Raw genomic sequence first — 23,782 nt, 5'->3', positions numbered from 1 at the left:
GAGGGGGATGATTCTGCTCCCCCAGCGCGTGTGCGCCTCTCGCACTTTAAAAATGGATAAAAGAGAAACAGCAGAGACGAGGAATCGGTAAAACAAGAACAAGCAGCGTTCACCGTTTGTGATTAGGGACTGAGCTCAGCCTTGTCTCCTGGATTGCAAATCCTTGATGCTTAGGCCTGGTTTTACCCAAAGTTTTCCATTTCCGCAGATGTTCCTCAAAACGCCTCTTTGGCCTCAACCAGCAAGGGGAGAAAACGCGAGTTCTTCCCAAACCGGAGCCCGATTGGAAGCGCTCGGGGCGTCCCCTCGGCACCGAGGATTTATTTCCTTTCCTGTGGTAGATATTCAGGTTGGATTTAGGAACAATTTCTTCCCCAAAGGGCTGTGGGGCATTGGAACAGGCTGCCCAGGGCAGTGCTGGAGTCACCATCCCTGGAGGGCTGGACAGACGGACACGAGGTTCTCAGGACGTGGGGTAATTCAGGTTATGGTTGGACTCGATGAGCTTGAGGGGCTTTACAAACAAAACAAAATAATCCTATATGGTCAGGCTGATACCCTGGAATGTCGGTTTTAAGCCCAGAGTCGCTGCCGCGGTGGCAGCGTGAACCGGACCTGGCACTGTGGTTAAGTCAAGCTTGGTTAAGCCAAGCTTGGTTAAGCCAAGCTTAGTGACGATGAAGCAAAAAGTCACGTCTGCAGCATCACCTAGATGAGATCTTGAGTGCAACCTGCCCCTCCTCTGCTAACAGTGAGTAATTAACAATACCCTGATGCTAAGCTGGTGTTACGGCTGTTGCTCGGTGTGTTGGCAGGTTTGGTGAAGCCGCAGCTGCCGTGCGGCTCCGTTGGAGGTTTGGCAGCTCCAGGAGCGATAGCCAGGTGCCTTTTTTTTATGCTGCCTTTGCTTTTTGTTATCAACCCCTTCACTGGGTGCGGTGACCCGAGGTGCCGCCGCCCGGCCCGTCCGCAGCGCTGCCCGCCCGCGGCCGCCTCGCCCGCCCTTAACAAACATGGCGCCGCCCGCCCCTTCCCCCGGCCCCACGTGACGCGGTGCGCGCAGCGCCGGAAGAGGCGTGGCCGGAAGCGGCGGTGACGGCGGGATGGAGCCGGCGCGGGAGCCGCGCGGCGGGCGCGCAGGTGGGGGGAGCGGGTGGGCGGGGCGGAGTCTTGGTTCCTCCCCCTGCGCGGGAGGCCCCGCCCCCCCCAGGGACCCCTCCCCGGTACCGGGGACACGGGCCCGGCCGGACCGAGCGGTGTCCGGGGGTCCCGCCTGTGCCGAGTTTGGGCTTTTGGGCCATCGCGAAGGGTCCCGGTAGCGACACGGGTCCCTGCGGCCGGTACCGGCGCTGCCCGGGCCAACCCGTCCTGCTCCGGCACCGGCTGGTCCCGCACAGCCCCGGGGGCCGGTCCGTTAACGAGCACACGAGCGTTAATTGTCCCCAAGCCTCGAAACGGCCACGTTAAGCGCTTCGGTCTCTGCGAATCCCCGGCCCGTGGGCGCCGGGGCGAGGGGAACGGCATCTCGGACACGGTCCCGGCATCTCGGACACGGTCCCGGCCCCTCGGTCCCGGCATCTCGGACACGGTCCCGGCCCCTCGGTCCCGGCATCTCGGACACGGTCTCGGTCCCGGCCCCGCGGACACGGTCCCGGCCGCAGCGGCTCAGCCCGCCCGGAGGGACCGGAGCGCGAGTCCCCGGTGTCCCAGCGGCCGGATGCGCTTTCTGGAGCGGGGCCCGTTGGGTCTGCCCGCGGCGGTACCCGCTGAAGCGCCCCGGTGTGTCCCGCTCCGCCCGCCCCCGGTGCCCGCAGCCCCGGCAGCGGCTCCGTCCCGCCCAGCCGAGCGATCGGGTCGCGTTTGACCCAGCGCAGCTTTTGTTCGCAAATTATCACAAAAGACGCACAAACGTTCCCGTTCCCACCGGGGCCGCCGCCTCCGGCCAGGACGGGAGGCGGCTGCGAGGCCGAGAGCTCCATGGCCACACGAACGGCGCTAAACCAGCGCAAAACTCGGGTTTATTTCTTGGGCATCCTGGTTAGAACGGGTTCTTAACTATGTCTGGAGTTGCTCCCGAACCCCGCGGCGGTCGCAGAAGGAGCAGGAAGCCGCTTCTCCCCCGCTTTCCGGGCGGGTTCCCGGCAGGAATCCGGTGCCCGCTCCCGGTTGCGGGGGTTGGAAGGGGCTCGGTGCGAGTTCGTGCTGCCACCGGCTGGACAGCGGCCTCCACTGCGGCTCCCACCCCTCCCGAATTCACCTTCTCATTTACGCGATCATTTACCCGGCATCTATTCCATTCCTATGCTCGTCCTTTTCTCAGCCCATTTCCAGAGCGAGCGGAGCAGAATTCGCACCTGAGAGCAAAGAGAAACGCTGAACGCGGAGCCATCGACACCTTTATTCGTGAAGACTTCGCTTCTTTTCCTACTGAAATATTTTTAACCCGCTTCTGCCGTTTCAAGTCATTTTTCCATCCGTGCAGGTGCAATTTGGGGCAGAATCATCCCAGCTCTGCCAGGACGGCGCATATTTGAAGCGCTGGGACGATTTTTTTAATAGGATTTGCAGCTGCCAATGCGCTTTAATAGAATTTACAGCTGGGCTGTTACTCTTGTGGTAACGTTGCAGCTTCAGATTCGGGAGAACGCGCCTCCCAGCAGCTGCTGCAGCTCTGGAGCAAGAGGAGAATACGAGCAAACCCCAAACTTCTGCATGTGGCTGAATTGGACACGTAACGTAGCCGAGGTCTGGAACCACGAACGAGCGTCTTTGGGTCTTGTTTTTGCTTTGCTGATGTTTCGTGCTTTCTGCTCTCTCCTACAGTTCTTAACCCGCCAGGTTTTTTTTCCCCCATCAGTAAAACAGGAATAGGAAAAACTCAGGTGTTTTTAGATCGTGAGGTGATGGGTTTGGGGATCTTTATGTATCGTGAGGTGCTGGATGAGGAAGGTGGGAAATGGTGCAGGATGTGGTGTTGTGAGAACCCAGCGAGAGCTGCAGCTCTTGTGCTTCTCAAGTTGGCGGCTGCGGAACCGATGGAAGAACCACATTGTCTTCGAAAGCCGCGTCGCAGCTCCTGCCTCACTGGCTCCAGGCCAGTGGTTTTCATATCTGGTCCCAGAACATCAATCAGAATATATAGAAATGAAAGCAGGGAGGCTCCCAGGGTGGTTCAGACCCCGCAGGTGAGGTTTGCAGGGAATGGGTGGAAGTGAAACACCTGTCACAGATTCCCAGAATGTGAGGGGTTGAAGGGCCCTGGAAAGCTCATCCAGTGCAATCCCCCCATGGAGCAGGAACACCCAGCTGAGGTTACACAGGAAGGTGTCCAGGCGGGTTGGAATGTCTGCACAGAAGGAGACTCCACAACCCCCCTGGGCAGCCTGGGCCAGGCTCTGCCACCCTCACCCCAACAAGTTTCTTCTCATCTTTAAGCGGAACCTCCTGTGTTCCAGTTTGCACCCATTGCCCCTTGTCCTGTCACTGGTTGTCACCCAGAAGAGCCTGGCTCCATCCTCCTGACACTCCCCCTTTCCATACTGATCCCCAGGAATGAGTCCCCCCTCAGTGTCCTCTTGTCCAGCTCCAGAGCCCCAGCTCCCTCAGCCTTTCCTCACACGGGAGATGCTCCACTCCCTCCAGCATCTTGGTGGCTCTCTGGGTGGTGAGGGGGGCGCGGTGCGAGCGTCACATCCTGGAGTTTTCGTCTCAGAGCGATGGAGGGGCTGGAGAAACCTTCAGATCCGATGGAGCTCACGGGGTCAGTGCTGTGGAGGACGCCCTGAAACAATCCTTTTTTGGTTTTGGGGTGAAATCTGGGCAGAGAGCAGGAGGAGGCCGCGAGCCCCGGGCTGTGATCTCCATCACAAGTGACTTTCTTTCCATTGTTTGTGCTCTCTCGTTATCAATTCAGGTTTCCTAAAACACAGGGAGGATTTCCCAGATGCCAGCGACATACGGAGGTGACCGGTGAGCGCGGGATGGAGCCGGTGAGCGGCGACCCCCTCCTGCGGGAGCTGCTGCGCTTCGCCGTGCGCTGCCGGGCCCTGGCGCTCCTGCTGCAGGCGAGTCTCCCGTCCCCATGAACGCTGCCACATCGCTTGTTCGCTGCTCCCATTCTGCTGGGTCAGTCCTGCCCTGGGCTCTGCGAGGTCGCTGCTTCTCCTTGGGTGGGCGATCGCCGTCTATTGCAGAACCAGCAGCGCAGCCGCAGCCGGGGGGCAGGGTGCTCTTAGGTAAAATCACAGCCGTTTCTTTATAACTTAGTGTGTTTTCACGCCGCTGTTGCAAGAGGTTTGGCAGCACGAGGAGGTGATGTCTCCGTTTATCTGCAGGAGAGGAACAATAATCTCCTGTGCGTTCCTCCCAAGTCTCATTTCCAGAGATTTTGGGAGAACTTGGCTCTCGCTCCACCTTCCCTGTGCACACAGCAAAGTGTCCGACTGCGGCCCTGGCCCTCCCGGAGCAAAACCAGCCCAAAAAAGCTCCTCAGCAGCGGCCAGAGCCAAGCGGCAGATTGTGGCCCCGCTGCCAGCGCTGTGACCGTCGGCGGAACCAGCAGCCGGGATGGAGACGCCGCGTGCGAGCGCCAGAGCCCCGGTCAGGCCAGATGTGCGCTCGGCAGCCCAACGGCGCCTTTGTGCGGCTTTTAGTCCCAATTTGTTCAGCGTGGCCTTTTTTCCCTCTGCCAGCGCTGGGGACTCGTCCCAGCCTACGTGTGGTTAATCTGCACAATTTACCATCTGAGGCTTTGGGGGTTTTTGTAGGCATATTTTCATTTGGAATGACATTACAATGCATTGGGTTGTTTACCTCCCATCTCGTGAGCTCTCTGGGTTTTTCTCTCACCTGTTAAAATGTGCTCAGCACCACGAGCTCTGCGGGCAGAGTGTGTGTGTTCTGCTGCTCCTCTGTGCAATACAAACCCCTCGGTGTGTGCTGAGCTGGAGGTGGGGCCGGGGAACCAGCTGCTGCTTTCTGCCTCAGTCTGCTCCGGGAAAACCTTCTCTAGTTCTGTTTGCTGTCCCTCGTGCGTGAGCTGGGACGGTAACGCCCCATTCAGCAGAGCGGGTTCCCAGAGATGAGATGAGCCCCAGCGCAGGCTGGGCAGCTCTCCCTGCCCGTTCCGTGGGGATTGCTGTGGATGTGTTTGGTTCAGGTGTAAACGCCCCGCGGGGTTTTGTTGGCACCTTTTCACAGTTTTCCGGGTGTCCTTGCTGCAAACCCCTCAGCCTGGCGTTGTGCTGCCCTTGTCCCCTTTGGAACCTGTGAGTCCTCCCGCTTGGTGCTGGAGTGGAGTGGAGTGAAATGGGATAGGATAGGATAGGATAGGATAGGATAGGGTAGAGTAGAGTAGAGTAGAGCAGAGCAGAGCAGAGCAGAGCAGAGTAGAGTAGAGTAGAGTAGAGTAGGGTAGAATAGAATAGAATAGGATAGGGTAGAGTAGGATAGAATAGAATAGAATAGAATAGAATAGAATAGAATAGAATAGAATAGAATAGAATAGAATAGAATAGAATAGAATAGAATAGAATAGAATAGAATAGGGTAGAATAGGGTAGAATAGAATAGAATAGAATAGAATAGAATAGAATAGAATAGAATAGAATAGAATAGAATAGAATAGAATAGAATAGAATAGAATAGGATAGGATAGAATAGGATAGAATAGAATAGGTTTTGGTTGGAAAAGCCCCTCAAGCTCATCGATTCCACCCCTTCCACCACCCCTGTCCCTGCCCCATGTCCTGAGAACCTCATCTCCATCTGTCCAACCCTCCAGGGATGGTGACTCCACCACCACCCTGGACACCCTGTTCCACTGCCCAGTGACACTTTGATCCCACCTTTCACCAGGATCTCCGCTGGATTCCAACCCTCTCTTCTCTCTCCAGGCTCTGTTTAACCTCCTGATCCCCGACCACACCGCAGACGCCTTCTCCCCTCCTCGCCTCCCCGAGCCCGGCCCCGCGGACCTGCTGCTGGAGCGGCTGCTGGGCGGGCTGTCGCGCTGGGACGCCGAGCATTTCCTCTTCATCGCCGAGCGCGGATACCTGTACGAGCACAACTGCGCCTTCTTCCCGCTGTACCCGCTGAGCCTGCGCGCGGGGGCCGAGGCCGCGCTGTGGCCTTTGCGGCGGCTGCTGCGCTTGCGGAGCCGCCTCCTGCTCTCGGCCGCGCTCCTCAATTCTCTGTTGGCCGTCCTGGCGGCCGCCGCGCTGTACAAACTGGGCTGCGCGGTGCTGCGCTGTCGCAGGGCGGCTTTTCTCGCCGCCGCTCTCTTCTGCGTCAGCCCTGCCAACGTGTTTCTGGCGGCCGCTTACTCGGAGAGCCTGTTTTGCTGCCTGGCGTTCGGGGCCATGTGGCGGCTGGAGCGGGGGCAGCGCTGGCGGGGCGCGCTGCTCTTCTCCCTCGCCACCGGCGCCCGCGCCAACGGGGTGCTCAACGCCGGCTTCCTCCTCTACTCCTGCGCCGAACGCTTGGCCGTGCAGCTCCGGCTGCGCTCGGGATCGCTGCTGTTGTGGAAGCAGCTCCTCCTTAGTGCTGCGTCTTCAGCCGTTGCGTGCGCTGGGGTTATTTTGCCTTTTGTTGTGTTTCAGTATTACGCCTACGTGACGTTCTGTGTGCCCAACGTGGAGCGGGCTGTCCCGGAGCCGCTGCTGCAGCTGGCCCTGGACAAGGGGTATCGGCTGGCGGGGGCGCGCGGGGCTCAGCCCCCTTGGTGCTCCCAGCGGTTCCCCGCGGTCTATCCCTACATCCAAGACGTTTACTGGAACGTTGGCTTTCTGCGCTATTTCGAGCTCCGGCAGATCCCAAATTTCCTTCTCGCTTTGCCCGTCACGCTCCTGAGCTCCTGGGCTGCCTGGACCTACGTGAGCGCGAACCCCCGGCGCTGCCTGACCCTGGGTCTGCAGAGAACAAACAGCGGAGAGGAAAACAAAGCGAGCGCTGGATTTTGCGGCCCCGCTGTCTTCGTGTACGTGGTCCACGCCACGGCCCTGCTGCTCTTCGGCTTCTTCTGCATGCACGTGCAGGTAGGACCTCCCAGGGTTCCAGCGCGGTGGCCGGGGAGGTGACGGTCGCAGCGCCACGTGGCCCAGCTGTGCCTTTCGTCCTCTGCAGCGGCTTCCACAAAGCATTTCCAAAGCCCTCTGTCCCAACAGATCCCAACAGATCCCAACAGATCCCAATTAACTCACATGCCCTGACTCGACAGATGAGATCAGGTGTGAGTTAACTGCGGGTAATTCTGCGCAGCGATGTGAAGTGAATGACGGACAGTCACTCCGGGGGTCCAATTATGAATTTACTAAAAGCACATGGTAGTATAAAAATTACAGCAATCAGTGACTTGGCAAAAGTATGTTATAGTACCACAAAACTTATCGATACATTGACAGCAAAAACCCTTCTAAAAACGGTGGATTGGCAACAATTAGTAAACTGTAATACAGAACTTAACAAGACTTTAGCAGCAGAACTTAAAATGATATTACTTTATATGTTTAAGAAAAAGGAAGAGAAGAGGAAAACTAAGATATCAGAAAGAGAAAAGGAGAGAGAGAGAGACAGAGAGGGAGAGTAAGATGTCACCATTCCACAGGTCCATCGGTCCCGCGACGGCCCCTGGAGGGGGACACGCTGAAGATTTACACACCGCCCACCTGTATCATATGTGAGGTTGTTTTATAACCCAGTTCATTTACATGTGAGATAGGACAGGGCGGTTCGTGTCCTCCCTCTGCTTGCTCTTCATGTTGTCTTGCCCGTCAGGGGTAGCTGTTGGTTCGTGGTTTCTTCTGGTAGTTGATGTCCGACAGATCACAGTATCACAGTATCACAGCATGTTTGGGATTGGAAGGGACCTCAAAAGCTCATCTAGTCCAATCCCCCCATGGAGCAGGAACACCCAGATGAGGTTACACAGGAAGGTGTCCAGGCGGGTTGGAATGTCTGCACAGAAGGAGACTCCACAACCCCCCTGGGCAGCCTGGGCCAGGCTCTGCCACCCTCACCCCAAACAAGTTTCTTCTCAAATTTAAGTGGAACCTCTTGTGTTTCAGCTTGATCCCATTACCCCTTGTCCTGTCATTGTTTGCCACCGAGAAGAGCCTGGCTCCATCCTCGTGGCACTCACCCTTTATATATTTATAAACATTAATAAGGTCACCCCTCAGTCTCCTCTTCTCCAAGCTAAAGAGCCCCAGCTCCCTCAGCCTTTCCTCACCCGGGAGATGCTCCACTCCCTCCAGCATCTTGGTGGCTGCGCTGGACTCTCTCCAGCAGTTCCCTGTCCTGCTGGAACTGAGGGGCCACAGCTGGACACAAGATTCCAGGTGTGGTCTCCCCAGGGCAGAGCAGAGGGGCAGGAGAACCTCTCTGACCTACTGACCACCCCCTTCTAACCCACCCCAGGTCCCATTGGCCTTCCTGGCCACAAGGGCCCAGTGCTGGCTCATGGTCACCCTGCTGTCCCCAGGACCCCCAGGTCCCTTTCCCCTACGCTGCTCTCTAATATGTAATTTCCCAACCTATACTGGAACCTGGGGTTGTTCCTGGGGGATGAACCTGGGGATGGTTCATCTCTATCATCCCAATTAGGCCATGAGGCCTTTCACAGCAACACTGTTAATTGTCCTTATCCTCCAAGGTGCCTTCATGGCCATAAAACTTTGGGAGAGATAAGATGAGGTGTCCTCTATCTCTTCCTCCCAAAGTAACAAAAAACAGGCATTTAAGGCATAACAAGGTCCTTTGTTCTGCTAAGGATGGGGGGGAAGCGCTTCAAGGTTGTCACACCCTCTGACAAAATATTGCCTTAAAATCATGGTTATGTGCACTATTCATTCCCTCACCGGTTTTAACCTTTTTAACATGGGATGCAAAATTTTTCCAAGCCACCCAATTAATTTATACATACAAGTTATACAAGTTATAATAATGACATAATCATTTTTGGTTCAGGTATTTTATAGCCTATTACATCCTCCAAGAAGGATGTTTAATGTGGTTTGTTTGTGTGTTTTTTTCTCCGATACACATTTTAGAATCCCAATCTTCAAACAAACAAACCCAAAAAGTCCTCCCAGGACTACTTTAGTATCTTAGCAAATATTAAAGGAGAAGAATGGCTCCAACTGACAGCAAATTGAATTGTTAATTGCTCAAACTGACAGGAAATTGGACTGTTTTGGGAAACTCTCCATCTTGGCGGTGTTCGCTTTATGGTTGGACTCAATGATTTTAAAGGTCTTTTCCAAGCTAAATGATTCTCTGAGTTCTATGAATCTCCCCTGAAGCTGCTCTGGATGAGGATTTCAGCGTGATGGTGACAATTCGGTACCGTGCTTGTCCCAAACCTGCTGTCACTTGGCTTTGACATAAATATCTTAATAAATAAAGCGGGTTTTTCTGAGGGGGGGTTTCATTTCCACGTCATAGATGCCGACGCCGCGGTATTTCAGTCCCTGTTTGTGATTTTTTGGCTCTCTGCAGGTGCTGACGCGCTTCCTCGGCTCCTCCTCTCCCGTCCTGTACTGGTTCTCCGCTCACCTGCTGCAGGAACACGAACCTTTGCTCTGGAGCGAAGGGACCGATGGCCAACCGGCGTCTCCTGGGGGTGGACATCCCGGTCCCCGCGGGGACGGAGCTGCTGCAAACCCCGTCCTGAGGCTGCTGAGCCGCTGGAGCCTCCTCACCCCGCTCAGCAAATGCGTCCTGGGTTTCTTCCTGTCCTACTGGCTGCTGGGGCTGCTTCTGCACTGCAACTTCTTGCCGTGGACATAGGGGGCTGTCGGTACCGATGGGTCCAGAACCACCGGTCAGAATCAAAACTCGCTTTTGTAAAATCCTCGGTGTATTTGCAAAGGTGCTGTTGGCTCGGTTACAAAGGCGTTACTCCTCGGTGACTTTGTACATATGGAGGTGTCGCTGCATGGCTGTGGCCAAAATGGGCACGTTGTCTTTGCTGCGATGCTCCAGCATCCGGCTGCCGTCGTTGCCACTGGGACAGGGAACATGTGTTGGTTCCTGCGTCTTCTGGGGAAAATGTGGCCTTTGATAAATGATTTTGGCGAGGATGCTCAGACTTTGCAGATCCCCAGGAGCGATTGGCAGCAAACCCGCCAGACTTGGAGAAAAATCAAGATTTTCACCTTCTGCTGTTGGCGATTAGGGCTGGATGTGGGGAATCCTGTGCTCCTGGCCCACTGGGACCTTCTGATCTCTGAACTGCCTGAAAGGAGCTTGGAGCCAGGGGGGGTTGGGCTCTGCTCCCCAGGAACAAGCGCCAGGAGCAGAGGAAACGGCCTCAAGTTGCGCCAGGGGAGGTTGAGGTTGGATTTAGGAACAATTTCTTCCCCAAAGGGCTGTGGGGCATTGGAACAGGCTGCCCAGGGCAGTGCTGGAGTCACCATCCCTGGAGGGCTGGACAGACGGACATGAGGTTCTCAGGACATGGGGCAGGGACAGGGGTGGGTTGTGGTTGGACTCGGTGTTCCTGAGGGGCTTTTCCAAGCAAAGGGATTCCATGATCCGTGTCTGTCAGATCTGTCGGGAACCCCCCGGAAGGTCGGCGTGGGGAGCGGCTCTCGCAGGGATGATCCCGCTGCCCCACACCAGCCCCTGGAGCTCCCCGGTTCCTTCTCCCCCTCGGTCACTGCCCCGGCTCGGGGTGAGGCTGGGGACACCGAGCGGACAGCGGCGGTTGGTGTCCCGGCACACGCACAGCTCCGGTTTACCGGTTCATCCGCGGCACCGGGACGCGGGGATCCCGTTGGGCGGGGGGCGGTGCCCGGCGCGGCCGCCAGGGGGCGCTACCGGGAGGGGCGTGGCCTAATAGGGGGCGTGGCCCGGAGAGCGGGGTGGGGAAAGGGGCGTGTTCTATATGGGCGGGGTGGACGAGAGGGTGTGGCCAACAGGGGCGGGGCGGGCACCGGGGGGCGGGGCCCGGGGCGGGGCGGGGCCGACACGTCCGCCGGGCGAGCGGCGGGGCCGGGCCGGGCGCTGCGGCGCCATGAAGGAGTGCGAGTACCGGCAGATCCCGCCCGGGGTGGCGGCACCGGGCACACCGGGCACACCGGGCACGCTCACCTCCCCGCCTCCCGCAGCCGCCGGCCCGGAGCGGCCCGGAGCGGCCCGGCGGCCCCGGCGGAAGTGGGAGGTGTTCCCGGGCCGTAACCGCTTCTACTGCGGCGGGCGGCTGATGCTGGCGCGGCACAGCGGGGTGTTCGCGCTCACCCTCGGCCTCATCCTGCTCACCAGCGGCCTCTTCTTCGCCTTCGAGTGAGTCCGCGCTGCCGGGCCGGGGGCTGCGGGGCTCTGGGGTGTCCCCTCCATCTGCTGGGGGTCCCTTTGGTGTCCCCCCCCGGGATCAGGGACTAATGGGGTCTGTCCCTCGGGTCGTTCCCCACGGGGCTCTCTGAGCAGCTCGGGTCTCCCCCTTGAAGCTCCTCCCTTTTGGGAGAGTTCCATCCCACCTACACCCTCGTGGTGGGCTGGGGGACACCACTCTCACCCCATGGGAGCCCCAATGTTCCTTCCTTCTTCCCCCTAAGGCATTCCAGCCCCCAGTCCCACACTGCGGATGGTCACTGATTCCCCTTGGCCTGTCTGGGGGGGTTGGAGGGGTGGGCAGGGGCAAACCTGCACCTCGTTTGCTCAGTCTGCCCCAGGAGGGGTTTAACATCCTCCCAGGTTCTCCTCCTGGTCTCTAGATACCCCCCAGCCTCCCCTCTTGCTACCAAGAACTGGTCCAGAATTGCAGACAGGAGCCCCCCGAGACTGATGGATTTGGTCCGTAGCAGCAGCAGGAGCAGCAATTCTGTTAAAGATGCCCGATGACCTTTGGGGTCCCACCTTGAGGGTCTGCGCTGGAGCGAGAAGTGGGACCTGCATCCATCCCAGCCCCCTTTCCTTTTGGAAAGCCGGTCCTGGGAAGCTCCCGCACCCCAAGGGAGCCCAGAGCTCCCCGTTACATCCTGCGCTGCCCGGAGGAGCTGGGGAAGGCGCTCCCTTGGTTCTGCTCTCCTGCCTCCGTGTTTCTCAGGAGGCACCGAGCTTGTTTTCCCCGCGACGCGGGGGGGTCACGGCTGCCTTCGCATCCCGGCGTTATCTCTGCCAGCCTCCCAGTAAAGCTGCCCGCGCCTGCAGGGAGATGAAGGTATTTGCTGGGATTAGAGGTTCTGAGAAGGAGCTGAAAGGGGCCGGCAGCTGCTGGAGGCAGGGAGGGCATCCCGGCACAACAACTCCGCTCTTCGCGTCATCCGTGCCTCTCTGCCAGCTTTCCTGCCGGATCGGGGCTCATGGGCAGCACCAGCACAGTAAGGGCTTTGTACGGGGCCAAGCAGAGGACATCTGCTCTCCCCTCCCTCCTTGCATCATCACTCTTTCTTCATTGAACATGCCCTGGGGCTTTCCAAATTGTTATTTTAGCCATGTGCTTCTGTTGCGCGGGTTTACAGTTTGCTGGATGGACAGCAGATACATCTCGCCTGCATCTACTGCTCGCGGTTTTTTAATGCGATTTCTCGTTGCCTGACAGGGACAAGTGGCATCTAGAGATTCCCCCAGGAAAGGGGCAGCAATAAACTCGCATTTTGGAGGCTTTTCTGTCCCTCTGTCAAGGAGGCGACGGAGGGGCCGGGCAGCAGTGTGGGGCTGAAGGGGTTTTGTTGCTTTGTCCCGGACAGCTGAGCTTGGCGGTTGAAACAAAAGTTGCTTAATCCTCTCAAAGTGCGGCGCAGACATCAGGGCTCAGGCCGCTCGTCCGTCTGCGCTCGACTCCGGGGGCTTATCGGGGCTTATAATAGCAAATCCCTCTGCGGAGCGAGGGCCGGGAGGGGATCCGGCAAAGTCCGCTGTCACCTGTCACGGAGCGGCCCTGCTGTGGGGTGTGATTGTGCTGGTCCCCGTCCGTGGAAGAACAGCCCCAGGTTGTAGCAGAGCGAGCAGCGTCTGCCGAGGTGCCTGGTGGCTGGTGACAGCGCTGGGAGGTGTCCCCAGCCGCACCGCGAAGGGCACGCGGGTCACCCAGGGACAGCAGAGCTGAACCAAAGCCAAGCTCCCCCTTGGCTTCACGTGTTGGAGCGAACGGGATCGCGGTCTCGCCGGTTCGGATCCCTGCGTGTGATCCGTGTGTTCCGGCGCTGCTGTTGTACAAGGCGATGGGGCTTGGGGCAGCCGGCGCGTTTTGGAAACGCAATTCTGTGTCTCAGGAAGGGTGGATTGTGTGCAGGAGCCGGTGCTGCCGACTTTGCACTGAGGACCCTGCCCTCCCCGTGCTGCTCTGGTGTCCTTTGGGCTGGATCTGGCTGTTCCAGAGCTTCAGCGCTTCAGCCCGCCCTCCCGTGATCATCCGCAGCTCGTGTGTCCCAGCTGGCGGCCAGTTCTGAGCCATGGCTGGTGACAGTGGGGATTTCTTTTCTTTTAACAGCTGCCCCTTCCTTGCCAGTCACCTCACCTTGGCCATCCCCATCATCGCCGCCATCCTCTTCTTCTTCGTCATCAGCTGCCTGCTCCAGACCAGCTTCAGAGACCCGGGAATCCTGCCCAGGGCCACCCCCAGCGAGGCCGCGGACCTGGAAAAGCGGATCGGTGAGATTTCCGTTCCCTCTCCTGGGTTTGGCCGGGGGGTGTGTGTCTGTAACACATATTTTGGGCTCAGTCTCTGGAGAGAAGGCCGGAGTATCAGATCACGAGGGAGACCTGATTGCGGCCTTTCCGGACTTAAAAGGGGCTGATAAGAAAGATGGGGACAGACTTTTGAGCAGAGCCTGTTGTGAGAGGACAAGGGGTGATGGTTTAAACTAAAGGAGGGAGATTCAGGCTGGACATGAGGAGGAATTGTTGCCCTGAGGATGGTGAGAGCCTGGCCCAGGTTGGCCAGAGAGGTGGTGGCTGAACCATCCCTGGAGACATCCCAGGCCAGGCTGGACGGGGTCTGAGCACCCTGAGCTGGTGAAGATGTCCCTGTCATGGCAGGGGGGGTTAAGGTGACATTTGAAGGTCCCTTCAACCCACACCATTCCACGATTCTTTCCTGTACTGGTTTCTGACAGCACACTAATGTCTGTCCCCATCACAAAGTGCCACGTCACGCTGTTGCGGTGGTGGCCAGGACGGTGTGGCAGCGGGACGTGTGGACCTTTTAGATGTGAGCTGTAGTAACAAATGGTTTGGCAGAGCTAACGTGAGACAGCTTGGATCTGTCCCACTGAAGGCAGTTGCGTGGCAGTAATTCTGCATCTGACTAAAAAATGGTTTTAAAATCTCCTCAGAGCAGTTATCCGCGTTTCTATTTATAAATGCCTAGAGCAGTAATCTGGCTGCAGATGCTGCCTGATGTGCCAGCTGTTACTGTTAATATAATCCGCTTATTATCCTCTTAGCACGCTCACTGTTACATCTTTATTTCCCAAGACTTCCTCAGAGCTAGAAAGGTGCTTTTCTACGAGTGACTAAAAGGAATAACCACCAAAATTGCCAACGTGCTGCAGAGTTTTTGCAGCTCACGCTTTTACTGAGCAGAGAAACACCCTCCAGCTGCCATCCCCAGTGAGTAATCAAGTGCTAGAACACAGGGGTGCAGCTCCAGTGTCCCTAGAAATCCTCAATTTTGACCTTGGAGAGGAGGAATCCTCTTGTGCTACTAATGCCTGGAGAAATCTGCCCGGAGCAGTTGAGACCCGCTCGCTGTGCTCCTGGTTGATGGAAATCCACCCCTTGAGCCTGGTGATGCAGGTTGTGGGTGGCTGAGTCGTGTTCTGGCAGCGGCACTTCAACCCGAGTCACTCTGTGATGCTGTGATACGAGGGTTTGGGTCTGACGGTCCCTCCCTGGCCCCGCAGACAGCATGGGCACCTCCACCTACCGCCCGCCGGCGCGCACCATGGAGGTGGTCATCAACAAGTACGTGGTGAAGCTCAAGTACTGCTACACCTGCAAAATGTTCCGCCCGCCGCGCACCTCTCACTGCAGCGTCTGCGACAACTGCGTCGGTGAGTCCGGAACGGGGAGCGCTGCTGCCGCCCCGCGTGTGTGTGTGTCCCATCCCACGCCAGGCTGAGCACCCTGAGCTGGTGACGATGTCCCCGCTCATGGCAGGGGTGGCGCTGGGGGGGGCTGGGGACGCCGCTCCAACCCAAACTGTGATTCTAAGCGTGGGAGCTGTGCGTTTGGGGATAGCCGGGGGTGGTCATGACTCCTCTTGGAAGGCATTCGGGGCCGTGTTTGGGTGGGAGCCGTCTGGGGTGCAGACATGTGACGGGTTTCGTTTGCTCTGGTGTCCTGTGGGACAGTCACCGCGGTCCTGTTAGTCTGAAAAGCAGCCCTTTCATTAGAAGGCGGGCGGGAGCGCTTCGAGATCTGTTGTACCTGCCCCAGGTTCCCAGGCAGTTTCTGTGGTTTTAGAGGCGTATCTGTGTAACTTTGAAAACTATTTTCTGCCCCGAAGAAGGTGGCGGGAGCTGACGGGCACAAAGGGAGCGGTGATGCTGCGCACACCCGGCGCTGCTGGCTACCGGAAAAACCGCTGCACTTGCCCCTTTCTCTCTCAGTTTTAATAATGGTCGATGTCACCAGTCACAAGGCTGGTATTTATGCCAGGTTTAGCCTTTGAGACTAAAAAAAGGCATGTGAGCAGGCGGCAGGGCAAGTCCTTGCGAACGTGCCGCTGCAGAGAGGTTCTGGTCTGGGGGTGGTGGGTGGAAGCTCCATGTGTAGCCCCTGGTTTTGGGAGGCTCATTTTGCTCTGTGATGGGGCGCGAGGTGTCGGGAACCCTCACCGTGTCCCTTTTGTTCCAGAGAGGTTCGACCACCACTGCCCCTGGGTGGGCAACTGCGTGGGGAAGCGCAACTATCGCTACTTCTACGCCTTCATCCTCTCCCTCTCCTTCCTCACCGCCTTCATCTTCGCCTGCGTCGTCACCCACCTCACTCTGCGTAAGTCGCGGCGGCGCTGGGTCAGAGCCTGGGGATGGTCTGGGTGGTTTACACCGGGCTTTTTGGGGCAGGTTGCCTGAAAAAAAGGAGGTTTTGGGCTGCAGGGAACCACAAATCCACCTGCACCTCACTGCAGAGAGACCTGGTGGCCGGGTTGTCTCCCAGAGCAAACGAGCTGGTGGGAGCATCCGCTCTTAACCTGGTGGGGAAGGTGCCTTTTGCCCATCAGCCCCAAATCTCCTGGATCTTTGTGTCTTCACGGGCGTTCCTGCAAAGCTACAGGCTGCAGAGGTTTCTCAGGCGGACCCACGCGGCCCACGGGTGGCCGGAGGCGCGCGGCTGCCTGACGGGACGTCGTGCCATGTCCTGTTTCGCTTTGCAGGCTCTCAGAGAGACGGATTCCTCACCACGCTGAAGACGACGCCCGCGAGATATCCTTGTGGTGCCGGCGAGCACCGAGAGGCGCAACGAGCCCTTCGCGGGCTCACCCTGCGTGCTTCCCGCAGTTCAGTTTATCCCTGAGCTCCCTGGTTGGGGTGGGCAGGCGTCTCTTGAGCCGCCAGCTGCTAACGTGGCCAAACGGGGAGGACTTTTAGTGCAGCACCAGGGACTAAGAGTGGGTGACAAACCTGTTTCCCAGTCTACAGACCGTGCCTGTGGAACAGCACCGGGAACGGGGAGTTTGCTGGGTTGGACTAGATGGGTTCTGAAGGTCCGTTCAACCCAACAGCACAGACCCAGAAGCCCTCTGCCTCTCCTCGCAGGGTGACTCTGTTCTTTATGACTTCCTTGACTCTTTATTTCACTGTGCTGGAACTGGTGATCTGTTTTTTCTCAGTCTGGTCTATTTTGGGCCTCTCAGGTTTTCACACTTATTTAGTCGCCTCCAACCTGACAACAAATGAAGATGTAAGTACCTGGATGTTTGTCCTTCTGCAGGGGTGGTTCTGGTCCTTCTAAGGTAGAAGCAGGGGGGTCAGGGCATCCTTGGCTGTGGTATCTCAGTAACGCTGCCTGCATTGCCTGCGATATTCCACTGCAAAGCACTTCCAAGGCTGTAGTTTTGGGTGGCTGGGGGGGGGCAGCAGGACCGCGCGACACGTCCTGCTCGGCCGTGTCAGGCTGTGGGCGTCACACGCTGCGATGTTGGAAACGTCACGTGCGTGTTTTTTCCAGTCTGTATGTGGCCTCGCTTTTAAAACTAGGAGCTCCGAGATGAAAAGAAAAAGAGGGTTGGCCCTAGAGATTTATTTGGGTGTTAACCTGGGACACGGGTGATCTTAATTCAGCACCCCACCTAACCACAGGTTTCCTCTGAGACCCCGGGCAAGTCCCTTTGTCTCTATCAGTTCCTCATGTCTAATAGGCAAATAATGTACAGACGTGTCCTGATGAGCTTTGCCTTAAAGTCTGGGGCGTGTGCAGACTGCGAGGGCCAAACGGGTGCCCTGAGCGGGGCAGATGTATGGAAAAGCAGGATCTGTCTGATCCTCAGAATCTACATTCACCCTTTGGCTAGAAGTGCCTGTAATCCTGGCTGGAAGCTTCCAGCACTGCACAAGGCAGGTTTGCATCCCTTTTTTGCCTTTTTTCCCCTCCCTTTCCCTCTCCATCTCTCTGTTACGCTCAGAGGTGTTGGCAGAGACACACAGCCCGTGTCAGCGAAGCGAACGGAGGTTCTGCGAGCACCAAGCGTGTGGCCCGTGGCCTCTCCGGCTGCGTTGCCCACGTTGCCAACCTTGTGCCGCAACTGCGGAGGGGAAGTTAAAATCAAAACAAAAGGAGGAAACGGGGCGGTGAATGGTTCGCTGCAGCCAGCGGCCTGAGAGCGGTGACAGCATCTGCCCACCCGTGTGCCCGCGCTTGGTGCGAGCGGGTTTCGAATCAGTCCCGGCGGCAGCTGCTCGGGGTGGGGACGGATGAGGCCGTTTCCTCCAGTCACAGCGCGGTTTGGGAATCCCCTCGCTGGTTGGAGCCCGGGAGGGAACATAGGCCAGAGCTCTGAGCTTTCAGCCTCATAGAGAATGAGGAGGAGGTGGCGATGAAGATGGGAACACGGACAAGCGTGGGAGGGACGCAGCTTTGGGGCTCTGCAGCTGCAAGGCTGGACCTTGGCAGAGGCAGGAGCAGCAGGGTGATGGTTTTAAACTAAAGGAGGGAGATTCAGGCTGGACATGAGGAGGAATTGTTGCCCTGAGGGTGGTGAGAGCCTGGCCCAGGTACCCAGAGAGGTGGTGGATGAACCATCCCTGAGACATCCCAGGCCAGGCTGGACGGGGTCTGAGCACCCTGAGCTGGTGAAGATGTCCCTGCTCATGGCAGGGGGGGCACTGGGAGGCTGGGGAGGTCCAACCCAAACCATCCTGTGATTCTATATCACTGTCTCCTCTGGCTGCCGTTCTGCAGTGTCCTGCTTGTCAAAGCGAAGAGAGGGAGGACATTTGCAGTAAGACAAAACCTTCCACCTCCTGAGCAAGGGTTTGAAGCGAGTGCTTTATCATGTAATTAGCTGCTGTCACGTCTTTCCTGTCTTAATCTGCGTGTATCCTTTCCCTTCCAGATCAAAGGGTCCTGGTCAAATAAGAGGGGCTCAGAGTTTGCCAATCCCTACAGCCATAAAAGCGTCCTCACAAACTGCTGCGCGGTGCTGTGCGGACCCTTCCACCCCAGGTGAGAACTTCTGAGCCCCATGGCATTGGGAATCACATCCTGCTCTGTGAGACGGGCCTTGCAAAGGGCAGATTTACCACGATTTAGGGGAGACTGTCAGCACAAACACATCAGCTCCCACATGATGGGGAAACAGTTTCACAGTCTCTGCAGAGAGCAGCTGGAGAAATGTCTTAAGAGACAGAACTGTTGTTTCCCCTGTGTTTGAGCTCCACCAGTTCGGGTCACTTTTGATTGTTTCAAGGATATAAGATAAGACACATCCTGCGGTTGAATGAGGGGAGAGTGATGGCACCAAAGGGCTCAGCAACAGAAGAAATTGTTCCTAAATCCAACCTCAACCCCCCCTGGTGCAACTTGAGGCCGTTTCCTCTGCTCCTGGCGCTTGTTCCTGGGAAGCAGAGCCCGACCCCCCTGGCTCCAAGCTCCTTTCAGGCAGTTCAGAGATCAGAAGGTCTCCCCTCATGATTAAATGCTCAGTAACACCCCTCCTGGATGCTCCCACCTGCAGCACGGGTTTATTTCTCGCTGCTGTGTCACCAGAGGGTGCAATTGGGCAGAGTCGGGCCGGTGTCCCCTTGCCCTGTGCTGCAGGAATTAGGGACCTTCCCGCTCCACTAAATCCAAATGGGATCCTGCAGACGAGTTTATTCACTGGATCCCATTTGGATTTAGTGGAGCGCCGGCAGGGAGGGTGTCCGAGGCTGCACAGCTGGAGTCGGGTGTGTTCCACATCTGGCCCTGAAGCACCCCAAGCTTTTTGTTGGATTCGGAGGCGCTGAAATACCAGCACCTGGTAAATTTGTCAGCTCAGGGAGCCAAACTGTGTGCTGGGAAGTTGTGGCAAGAGAAGAGCGTTTTACTCCGATTCTCTCCTCATTCGTGCTGTTTTCCTGTTGTAAAGCCCCTTTGCCAGTTCCCACTGTGGGTTTGTGGTGACCCAGAGCCTGAGCTGCCCGCAGGCTCTTTGGTGGCTGGTGTGGTAAGGCTGCGGTTTGTCTGCTGGGCCAGGAGCTGTTGTGTGTTACCAGCACCCCCGCGATGCTTCGCTCACGGGACAACCCTGTGAGCTCCCGTGGGGTCTTCATTCCCTGACCCCCCTCCCCGTGCGCCCTTCCCTCTCTCTTTTCCAGCTTGATAGACAGGAGAGGGTTTATCCAGCCAGACGTCGGGACCCCGTCCAGTCCGAAGAGCGAAATCCCGTCCTTCGGAGCCAAACCCGACACCAGCATGGTAGGCAGCGTTCCCTAGCGCCGTGCTGCCGCGCCTGCGCCTCGCTCAGCGGTACCGGTACCGTCCCCTCCGACCGCCTCCCGGCCTCGGGACAGCCCTGTCATGCAGAGCTGCCAAAGACCCGGTTGAGCCATGCGTTGCCTTTGTTTTTGTTGCTATTTTTTTATAATTAATTTATTTATTATTTTTTTGGTTATTTGTTCCACTGTGATGTGGCCGGTCTGGGATTTGAACTGACAGAGCATGGCAGCGTGCAAGACCCTCACATGTGCAGAAAATGGGGGGATTCCTGCTGCACCGGGGAAGAAAATAGGTCTGGGGAGCCCCCAGAGTATCTGCTCCAGGGGTCACTGTGATTCCTGCCCAGAATAGACCGGCAAATGGTTCCTTCTCTGAGCTGGGCTGTCGCCCCTCGTCCTCGGGGCCGGTGGAGGTGTAAGTTGTTCCCTGGTGTCCCCGGTATCTCCCGCTCCTCTGTGCCAGCGCGGGGGCTCCGTTCTGTCTCTCCCGGCCGGGCTCTCACCTCGGAGCAGCTTTTCTTCTCCAGAAGCTGCTGTGCCTCTGCAAGCCGGGGCTGTTCGGCTGGGGGGACATCTGGCATAGATGTCCCAGCTCCTGTTTTTTTGGCTGGTCACTGGGGGAGTGCTAAAGAACTCGTGGTGTTTTGGCCCTGCCGGTCAGCAAGAGAACATTTTGCAGCAAGGACATGAGTTAGGGTGACCCTCCTGTTAACGGGGAAGAAGAAACACACAGTGTTCTGCGGCACTCGTCACAAGATGCTGCTTGGCACGGGTACAGCTGTAAGGTTTGGGCAGCTCAGCTTGCCAGCAAAACCCGGTTCTGTCCCGGCTGTAGGACACCGAAGGGCACCAGAACAGCGGGTGGAATCCTGCGGCTCGCACCCTTCCCGGGTGGAGCTTTGCGGCGGAGGCGGAGAGCGGGTGCTGGTTGCCGATAACCTCCCGTGGCGCTCTGGTTGGGGTTTTGGCCGGCAGCCGAGCGCAGGGCTGTCCCTGAGCACCGCTCGGGGCCTGCGGCGCCGCGACAGCCCTGTGCACCACACCGCAGCGCGGAGACCAGTCGCAGCCCTATCAGCAATACTTGAATTAAAAGCTGCTGGATATTTTTGCACAATTTGTAGAATGTTTTTCCCCTACGTAGAACGTTTTATACTCGGTGCAGGTAGCGTTGTGCGTGTTGGCACCAGGCTTGCGGCGGTTTGTGTCGAGCTGCCTGGTTAGGTTTGTGTGGGTCAGACACGTATCTTAACCTCAGGCAGAGGCAGCACACGTACGGGGGGCTGCCTGTCCCCACCAAAGTCCCCAGCGTTGTGCTTCGGTCACTGCGGTGACTGTACCAGCCCCCACGCAGCTCCAGAGACCTCGCTGCTTGTTTGCTTGGTTTGCCCCCCCGGGAAGAGCCCAGATGAGAACACAGCAGCGGAGGCCGCTGAATCTCTGCCGGACCCTGCCAGCCCTGCAGCTTCGTGCCGTCTCATGGGCTTTAGCATCTGGAGCGGCCACCCTGCCCTTCCGTCCCCCTTCTCCCGCAGGGATGTCCCCAGGAGGCTTGTCCTGCCCTCCAGGAGCCCCGAGGGGAGAGGGTCTGGTGCTGGGGAGTGAGGAGCAGCGTGGGGGGTGTTATCAGGGGCCAAACTCCTTCCTGTTTTTATTTAAACCAGTTTCCTTTTGTTACTCAACATAATAAAATTATATTTTTAAAGAGTTAACCGCTTGGATTATTATTTGATGTCTTTCAGACAGAAGAGGGCAGGTGTCTGGGTGTTTAACGTCGCTCAGGTGCCAGCCGGACTCTATAGGCTACAAGGGATGCTCAGCAGCAATTGCTGTTGCTGTGACTTGCTGGAGCGAAGGGGTTTTTCTGTCCCGTGTGTCCAGGCTGGACAGGGTCTCATCTCTTTCCTCGGAACCCGTCCCCCAGCATCCTGTCCACAGCCACGGCGATCTGCGGTCCCGTCCCTGCCCCAGCCGTCCCGGCAGATGTCAAAGTGCATAATCTCTGGTGTCTTCCCCAGGAGGACGCCTGCCAGGACTTTGCCATTTCCTGCACAGCCTGACGGGATCTGTCCCCTCTGCGGACGTTAGCCCTGCTTTCTGAGGGTTAGCTGGTAAGAAAGCGCTTTCTTCTCCCCCATCATCCACTCGAGCGACCCATCTCATCTCCACTGCATGAGCCCGCCGAACCCGTCGCCCTCCAGCTGTGCGGACACCGTGTGCCACATCCATCCATCCCACCCGCATCCCGCCGGCGCGAGGGGTTTTGGCGTCTCGGTGCGTGGCTGAGGGGCTGCCCGCGGCCGTGGCGAGAAGAAAGGGATGGTGACCCCATCCCCTGGGGCTCGGTGCAGGACGGAGCCGCCCGGTCTGTGTGTGCGTGTGCGTGGTCCTGCTTGGAAATGTTGTCACTGGGGGTTGTGGAGCCCAGGGCCTGTGGATGGCACAGTGTTGGTGTTTGTGCATGGTGGTGCTGCTGTGATGGGCTCGGAGGAAACCGCCTTTAGTGTTTGGAGCGAGCCATGGCCCCAACAGCGGGAGCCTGCAAGCGATTTCTGAACCCAGCTCTGACCCCCTCTGTGGTTCAGGGTTCCCTCCGTCCGCCTCTGCCTGTTTCCTCTCTGTAACACCAGCTTCCTCTGACGTGCCAGTGACCACGGGAAGCTCCTTCCAAAGCACATTGTGGCCGAGTCCTGCTTCACTTGTGGGCACAGAGCTGCCCCTTTCCCTCCCGGCATCACCCCACCAGCTCTGCCTGCTCCCGCCTCGGCGGCAGCGATGGAGACACCAGCACCCTCCTCCATCCTGCGCTGTCCCCGGCCGCTCCGTGCTGCTCCTCACTCCTATTTCTGGCACTAACCCTCTCTTTCTCTTCCTCCCCTCTCCTCTCCCTCGCCATACCTCCCTCCCTGGCAGGATCCAGCCCTCTGCCCCTCGCGGACGCCCTGCGGGGAGCCGGGACACCGCGGGGACCAGTCGGGGCCACAGCCACGACCACAGCCACGACCACAGCCATGACCACCACGAGTGCCTCCGCTCGCCAGGGCTGCGCGGCGGCGGCGCCTCCTTCCCTCCCTCCCGCCGCCAGAGAGGGGCCAAGGCGGCCGCGCACAAGGAAAAGCTTTTCCGACCCCGCCGCGGGAGCCGGGACGGCCGTCCCGTGGGTTCCGAGCTCCAAGCCATACCAGCCGTCCCACCCGCCTGCAATAACCGCAGCTCCTGCTGGCTCCGCCGCTGGACGGACTCCCCGTATCGCCAGCCTGACCCCAGCCAGGGGGTCCCCGCTCCCCGAGGTGCTGAGGGCAGCGGTCGGCGCTCCAGTGGGATTTCCATTTACCGCTGAGCCGGTGGCATTAACACCCCTGACCCCAGCAGCCTCTCTCCGAGCGCGTCCATGTCTCCTCTGCGGGTGGGAGTTAGTGCATGGTCAGAGTTTACCTTGGAAACCCCCCCGGCCAGCTGCTCCTTTCCTCCTTCATCTTAGCTCTAGTTTTAGGGGAAGGGGTTTCAGCCCCATGGGACCTTGACCAGGCGGGTGCTCTGGTCCCGGTGCTCCCAGTGCCTGGACTGGGCGCTGCGCAGCCAGACCTGCCCAGTATAGAGCCCTGTAGGATTCACCATCTATTTATGCCTTTTACTTTTGTAACAGAATAAAAATTTCTCCTATTTACTGTACACTGGTGTCTGGCTGCGGCTCTGCCGGCAGAGGGGAGCGGTTCCCAAACTAAAGGAGGGAGATTCAGGCTGGACATGAGGAAGGAATTGTTGCCCTGAGGGTGGTGAGAGCCTGGCCCAGGTTGGCCAGAGGGGTGGTGGATGAACCATCCCTGAGACATCCCAGGCCAGGCTGGACGGGGTCTGAGCACCCTGAGCTGGTGAAGATGTCCCTGCTCATGGCAGGGGGGGCACAGGGGGGGCTGGGGAGG

The 23,782-nt window shown here is 58.0% G+C and overlaps 2 protein-coding genes across 6 annotated transcripts; both read left to right on the top strand.

Moving 5' to 3' along the window:
• The first annotated feature begins 1,073 nt into the window (after window positions 1-1,073).
• Window positions 1,074-10,449, top strand: PIGV (phosphatidylinositol glycan anchor biosynthesis class V). Of its 3 annotated transcripts, none has more exons than XM_082071262.1 (4): window positions 1,074-1,140; window positions 3,914-4,064; window positions 5,895-7,034; window positions 9,496-10,449. In XM_082071262.1, the coding sequence occupies exons 2-4, from the start codon at window positions 3,981-3,983 to the stop codon at window positions 9,784-9,786; spliced, it is 1,515 nt and encodes a 504-aa protein (XP_081927388.1). In that variant the 5' UTR covers window positions 1,074-1,140; window positions 3,914-3,980; the 3' UTR covers window positions 9,787-10,449. The 3 variants fall into 3 exon arrangements, with proteins under 3 accessions (XP_081927388.1, XP_081927389.1, XP_081927387.1); XM_082071263.1 differs by lacking the exon at window positions 1,074-1,140 and adding an exon at window positions 1,668-2,745; XM_082071261.1 differs by lacking the exon at window positions 1,074-1,140 and adding an exon at window positions 3,549-3,760.
• A 518-nt stretch (window positions 10,450-10,967) lies between these two features.
• On the top strand, window positions 10,968-23,531 carry ZDHHC18 (zDHHC palmitoyltransferase 18). Of its 3 annotated transcripts, XM_082071274.1 has the most exons (10): window positions 10,968-11,283; window positions 13,433-13,593; window positions 14,847-14,996; window positions 15,802-15,939; window positions 16,322-16,370; window positions 16,746-16,848; window positions 18,500-18,609; window positions 19,743-19,842; window positions 21,878-21,970; window positions 22,773-23,531. In XM_082071274.1, the coding sequence occupies exons 1-9, from the start codon at window positions 11,015-11,017 to the stop codon at window positions 21,917-21,919; spliced, it is 1,122 nt and encodes a 373-aa protein (XP_081927400.1). In that variant the 5' UTR covers window positions 10,968-11,014; the 3' UTR covers window positions 21,920-21,970; window positions 22,773-23,531. The 3 variants fall into 3 exon arrangements, with proteins under 3 accessions (XP_081927400.1, XP_081927401.1, XP_081927402.1); XM_082071275.1 differs by lacking the exons at window positions 21,878-21,970; window positions 22,773-23,531 and adding an exon at window positions 21,602-21,851; XM_082071276.1 differs by lacking the exons at window positions 21,878-21,970; window positions 22,773-23,531 and having other exon boundaries at window positions 19,743-20,840.
• The last annotated feature ends 251 nt before the right edge of the window (window positions 23,532-23,782 follow it).

The sequence above is a fragment of the Streptopelia decaocto genome, assembly GCF_964273445.1.
Source record: "Streptopelia decaocto genome assembly, chromosome: 23".
Taxonomy (NCBI): Eukaryota; Metazoa; Chordata; class Aves; order Columbiformes; family Columbidae; genus Streptopelia; species Streptopelia decaocto.
The sequence above is the reverse complement of the archived record's forward strand: the minus strand, read 5'-3'. Positions and strand labels throughout refer to the sequence as shown.

Bases quoted from the DNA above. Each gene is read 5' to 3' on its own strand.
- ZDHHC18 (XM_082071274.1), top strand. From the start codon at position 11,015: ATGAAGGAGTGCGAGTACCGGCAGATCCCGCCCGGGGTGGCGGCACCG. The intron at 15,940-16,321 runs GTAAGTCGCGGC...TTCGCTTTGCAG, and splicing joins CGTCACCCACCTCACTCTGC to GCTCTCAGAGAGACGGATTC. The intron at 19,843-21,877 runs GTAGGCAGCGTT...TGTCTTCCCCAG, and splicing joins CCAAACCCGACACCAGCATG to GAGGACGCCTGCCAGGACTT.
- PIGV (XM_082071261.1), top strand. From the start codon at position 3,717: ATGGAGGGGCTGGAGAAACCTTCAGATCCGATGGAGCTCACGGG. The intron at 3,761-3,913 runs GTCAGTGCTGTG...TTATCAATTCAG, and splicing joins GATCCGATGGAGCTCACGGG to GTTTCCTAAAACACAGGGAG. The intron at 4,065-5,894 runs GCGAGTCTCCCG...TTCTCTCTCCAG, and splicing joins CCCTGGCGCTCCTGCTGCAG to GCTCTGTTTAACCTCCTGAT.